Source organism: Artemia sp. Qi Xiang Cuo, chromosome 8 (assembly GCF_049724085.1).
Source record: "Artemia sp. Qi Xiang Cuo chromosome 8, ASM4972408v1, whole genome shotgun sequence".
Classification (NCBI taxonomy): Eukaryota; Metazoa; Arthropoda; class Branchiopoda; order Anostraca; family Artemiidae; genus Artemia; species Artemia sp. Qi Xiang Cuo.
In genome coordinates this window covers 73,037,096-73,043,095 of record NC_142801.1, presented here as the reverse complement: position 1 = coordinate 73,043,095, position 6,000 = coordinate 73,037,096, and the positions used below count along the sequence as shown (strand labels likewise).

Genomic DNA, 6,000 nt, shown 5'->3' with positions numbered 1-6,000 from the left:
TATATATATATATATATATATATATATATATATATATATATATATATATATATATATATATATATATATATATATATATATATATATATATATATATATATATATATATATATATATATATATATATATATATATATATATATATATATATATATATATATATATATATATATATATATATATATATATATATATATATATATATATATATATATATATATATATATATATATATATATATATATATATATATATATATATATATATATATGTATATATATATATATATATATATATATATATATATATATATATATATATATATATATATATATATATATATATATATATATATATATATATATATATATATATATTCATATATATATATAGATTTATATATACCACAGATATATAAACTGATATAGATATGACTTTTTTCAGTTAATATTGGGAAAATGCCTCATAGAGATTGGACTTCCTCCAAACTGATAGTTACTTTATTTGTTTCCTTCTAGAAATGGATCAGTGGCATCAACTTTTACAAAAATGGCTCTAACAAGGTTTTATTTTTTCTCATTTCATGATGTATTGACTTCTTATATTATTATTTTTTGAGGCATCTGGAAGGGGTCCAAAACCAGATATCTCAAGCTACAAATACATTCTGTTTTCAAAATTCAGATAGAAAATGTCAAATTATTACCGGAATGATCACCATCATATTAATTATTAATTTTTTTTCTCTCTAGTTTAGTTTTGATCAGCACATAATGATGTCACGTAGGTCTATTTTTACATTTTAATTTTATGATTTCTAAAAAAAATGTGTTTGTCCATATCGCTTGCTTGTGTAAACATATTATAGCATCTTCAAAATATTTTTCAATCTTTTATCTTCTTTTTCAGTAATTTCAATCAATATTTGTGTGCAATTTTTGTTCACAACTAAAGTAAAAAAAACATCCTAGAGCTTTTTACAGTAGACCCAGATATCTATGCTCACAAGTATTAATGCTAATAAAACGAGAAACAAGAAGTTTCAAATGTCTTGGATACAAATTAAATCGTATATATTTTGTTTTTCAAATATTGAGACTAAAATTTACCATCAAACGTCGGTACAATACCCGATAAAGATTAAATAAAATCCTACCAACTATGTAGTGAGCACTTCGCTATGATTTCTTGAGCCTGTTCCTCGTCCATTTCTCTGACGACTGGAGGCAGTAGTAGACGATGTAATGATTGTACCATGGCGGGCCAGGTGTGATCCAGGTTGAAAAAACCTAATAAACCCACTTCGAAACTTTGAAGACATCATATTATACAGAATAGGATTCACAATACAGTTTATATAACCCAATGTTCTTGATATGTTTATAAGGAAGAAAAACAAATTTGGTCCAAAAGTTTCATAAGGGTTCGGTGTAAATATTACAATTAATATAATCACGCGGAATGGTAGCATACAGATGAAAAAACAGGTAACAATAATGCCCAGCATGACGACGATACGAACACGTGTTCGACTGGTATTGACGATGCTCCTTCGTGATCCACCAAGACGACGGACTGTTTGCCTATCGAGTATCAAGTATCGTGATATGAGGGTGTATACAATGATGAGAATTGCAAGCGGTACAATGAAAAAGAGAACTGTTGACGAAAAGAAGAATACCGACTGCCAAGATTGGTCAGACATCGTAAAGCAGACCTCAAATGGCATTCCAACGACTTCATAAGACGTTGTCCAGATGACTGGGCTAAAAATATAAAAGACAATTTTAGATATGCCATTTATATTTTCCTTCTATGTTAAAAACTTCATTCTGTAATACGAGTGCTAAGAAACGCTAAAGTGGTAAAATATAAGAAGCTTGCATACAAAAGTTAAGAATTAGGCCTACAACACGAACTATCAATTGTTTTTTTTACAAGAACATCAATTATATGGTCTTAGATCTGTGACTTGATTCATTAAATTTTGGCTTTTGCGTAATATGCAACATGATCAATTTTCACGTCTATAAGTTGATGATCATAAGAATGAAAAACGAGAAGAACAATGTTGCTACCTCCAATTTATTATTTATTACAAATTTAATATTAGGCTCAGTTATCAGAACAGTGTTTTATGAAATCGCCGTGCTATTTGGCACGAATTATTGATTGAAGGCTGCTTCAAAATGTTGGATCAATCTCGGCAGTGTGTACACGGATAACATTTGTTTTGTTTCTTTGTAGCAGAGTAAAATGACATTCCCATTTCAGAATAAAAGTATAAACCAAAATTTTAGAATATGTTCATAAAGTTTTGATTTTTTCTGAAAAAATATTATTATGGAATGCAAGTGATATTTAACAATCTACATATTTTATAAAATATATATATATATACCCAGCTTCTATGATATTTAGAAAGAAAACCATTACGAATACCTCTTGAATAAATGTTTAAATGAGCTATTGAGTAGCCAAAGTTATTGCATCCATAAAGAAACTGATAAAGAAGATGATAAATAAAAAAGCCTTTTCTGTTTTGCTGTTTTTAAGTGCCGTTTTTAAAGAGATGAAAATAAGTCTTTGAAATTTCTGAAATTTTTTTTTAAAACTGGAGTTCTATGTATTAGCATTTCTTCAAGTTAGAATAACCATAAAAGTTAGAAAAAAAGGTATAAGTTCTTCCACAAAACAACTAAAAGACAAAAACAAAAAAGGATATTTAAAAAAGTTAACATGAACAAACAGTTAGTACACTTTGTAGACCTTACATAACACTTTATTTATTCGATGTGAATCAAAGAAGAAAAAAAGGATTAATTCCTACACATCCGCGTTCCAAAGTTTGCTTTAATTCCAATGGCAGATTTTTATGACATATTTTTGTAAGCCAACTTCATTATTTCTTATATATATATAGAAAAAAATTCCAGTGTATTTAAAGCTTCATTGGTTTTAAAACCTCCTGTGAAACTTTAAGACAGTAAAACGATTAAAATTTTAAAGTCGCAAGATCAGTTACAAGTAGTCCCTCGGTTTCTCTGTGTTTATATTATAAGACCACTGTAAAACATGATGAACAACCTAAAATTATTTTAGATGTATCTTCCTCTATATTACATCAGTTATCACTCTAATAAAAGTATTTCTTGTTTATCAAGGAGCTTGAAATTTTCCAGAAATACAATGCTTACCACTTTGTTTCCCAGATGTTTTTGGAAATCAAGAGTCCTTTCGTTCTTTGAAATGACCTTAGCGTTACTCGTTTTCAAAAGCAATTCAAGCGAATTCTCTTTTATTTATTTTTTATCGGTCAAGGTTATCTATAAGCCGTCACAGCACAATGGTGCTAACGCTGTCCTTAAAATTGAAAGCTATCTCTACTTCTCTCTTAATAAAGTGGAGGATACAAAAATGAAAGCATTTTTCATTTATGGACTAGGAATTAAACGGTTCCTGGTAACTGTAAGTAAGGGGCAAATGGTCTGAATAGTAGTCCAAAAAAAGGAGTTTTTATAACAATAAATACTAAAAAACTTTGCGTTTTTGAGTGATTCTAAATATATAAAAGTCATCAAGTTTATAGCTAGCCGCCAAAAGTTACGAGCCTGAGGACCATTTATCCTGATTCTGAAAAAAGCAGAATAACGCCCCTATTAGGACAAGTGATGAAAATTACTTCATCAAATTCAGCATATCAGAAAATGCTCTTATAGAGGTTTGAAGCTCCTATTTGCAATAATTTGAAATTCTGCATTGTTTCAGGGAAAGAATATCACGAATGCGTGTTTATTTGTTTCTTTTTCCTGGGGTGATCTTATTAAACCCTTGCACTAGAAAGTCAAAGAGGGCTCATGCAAGCAGGAACTAAAAGCTCTAAAGCCCTTTTTATGTAGCCAAAAAGATTCTCCCGCAAAATAGGGGTGTTTTGCCTTTTTTCTGAACAAAACAGCAATTTTGACCCAAAGAGGGCGTGAAATTTATCAGTTAATCAGTTAAACTCAGTGATAACTGATTGATTATGTGTGTGGGGAAGGGGGGGGAATGAGCCCCGCCAAGGAATTCGAAAGTAGGGGGAGACACGTGTTGCCAGGGATATTTATCTTTTGAACTGATGTATCAGGTTTTGTGTTTGTTTTTTATGTATTTAACAGTTTGTGGCTACGAACTGCATATAAGGCACGAATTGAATTTCGATTAATTCTTAAAAAAGGAGTCTCGATAATAATAAATACATTAAAAGAATATTTATTTTATGTTGATTCAAATTTATATAATTCATTAAGTTTAAAGCATCCGATAAGAAGCTACGAGCCTGAGAAAATTTGTACCATTTCTGAAAAAAAACTACAAAAAGCGAATGACTTTTATGGAAATTATACTCTAGAATTTAGCATATCAAAAATCACTATTGTAGAGGTTTTAAGCCCCTATCTACAAAAACGTGAAATTTTGTATTTGTTCCGAGAAGGATGCATGTTTATTTGCTTGTTTTTATTTTCTGTTGGTAATCGTATTGAACGGATGGTCCAAGAGCATTGGGCTAGAGCTCAAAAGTAAGAAAATTGAAAGTTCTATTGACCCTATCAAATAATTAAATTAAAAAAAAAAAATTGACTGAAAATAAGGAGCAACATTAAAACTCAAAACGAACAGAACTTATTTCGTATATGAAGGATTACCCCCTCCTCAATACCTTGCTCTTTACGATAAAGCTGTTAGCACTTTTAGAAAAGCTTTAGGGTAAAGAGCAGGGTGTTGAGAAGGGGGCAACCTCTCTCAATACCTTAAAAGTTCAAGGTAAGTTCTAGAAAGTTCTATTGGCTCTTTCTAACAATTAAATTAAAAAAAAAGAGTTTATTAACTGAAATTAAGGAGCAACATTAAAACTCAAAGCGAACGGAAATTATTCCGTATATGAAGGATTTCACCCTCCTCAATACCTTGCTATAACAGCTAAAGCTGTTAGTACTTTTAAAAAAGTCTCTTATCCTGATTAACGAGCCCCTGTGTTTCAGTAGCAATTTTAAAAAAAACTGCGACAAACATTCAAACTTTAGCGTAAAGAGCAGGGTATTGGGAAGGGGGTAACCTTTCTCAATACCTTGAAAGTTCATGGTAAGTTCTAGAAAGTTCTATTGACCCTTTCAAACAATTAAATTAAGAAAACAAGCTTTTTAACTGAAAGTAAGGAGCAACATTATAACTCAAAGCGAACGGAAATTATTCCGTAAATGAAGGATTGCCCCCTCCTCAATACCTTGCAATAACAGCTAAGGCTGTTAGCACTTTTAAAAAAGCCTCCTATTCTGATTAAAGGGACCCTGTGTTTCAGTAGCTGTTCTTAAGAAACTGGGACACATATTCAAATTTTAGCGTATAGAGCAAGGTATTGAGAAGGGGGCAACCCTTGATACACGGAATAATTTCTGTTCGTTTCGAGTTTTAATGCTTCTCCTTACTTTCAGTTAAAAATACTTGTTTTTATTTAATTTCTGATCTTTTTCAACTAATGCCTGTAAATCTGGCTCACCCTCCATGAAATATAACCTCCCACCTTCTAAGACAATCATACGAGGAAATTTCATCCAATATAAAGTGCACCCCCCCCCCCGTCAAATTACATCCAGACAGTTCCACTCTCACTTAAAATCCCCCTCCGCGGAAAATTTCTTCTGGAAGATTCAGCCGGAAAAGTTTTCCTTTGCATACTTTCATTTGAAAAAGACTTTAATCTAATCGGTTTCTGGATCACTCCGGAAATGCCCCCTTCCATGGAAATTTTTCCTGGAAATCAAAACATGCGGGAAATAGCCCCCGGATAATTCCCCCGGAACATTTCCACATGCAAAATTGAGTTGGTGAAGAGAAATTAAGACAATTAAAAAGAATTTCATATAGAAATTCTGTCAAATCCCTCCAGTGTAAAATCTCCCCTGGAAATTTCACACCCCCCAGAAATTTCCCTCCCCAATGAAGATTCTCCCTGTGTAAATC

The 6,000-nt window shown here is 31.0% G+C and overlaps 1 protein-coding gene across 1 annotated transcript in view; it reads right to left on the bottom strand.

The window, feature by feature from the left end:
- Window positions 1-1,159: 1,159 nt before the first annotated feature.
- LOC148949780 (mu-type opioid receptor-like) overlaps window positions 1,160-6,000 on the bottom strand; it is a 37,802-nt gene continuing 32,961 nt past the window's right edge. The window contains exon 3 of the mRNA XM_089092788.1: window positions 1,160-1,766. Coding sequence (XP_088948914.1) covers window positions 1,160-1,766 — 607 coding nt within the window. The remainder of the gene's footprint in view (window positions 1,767-6,000) is intronic.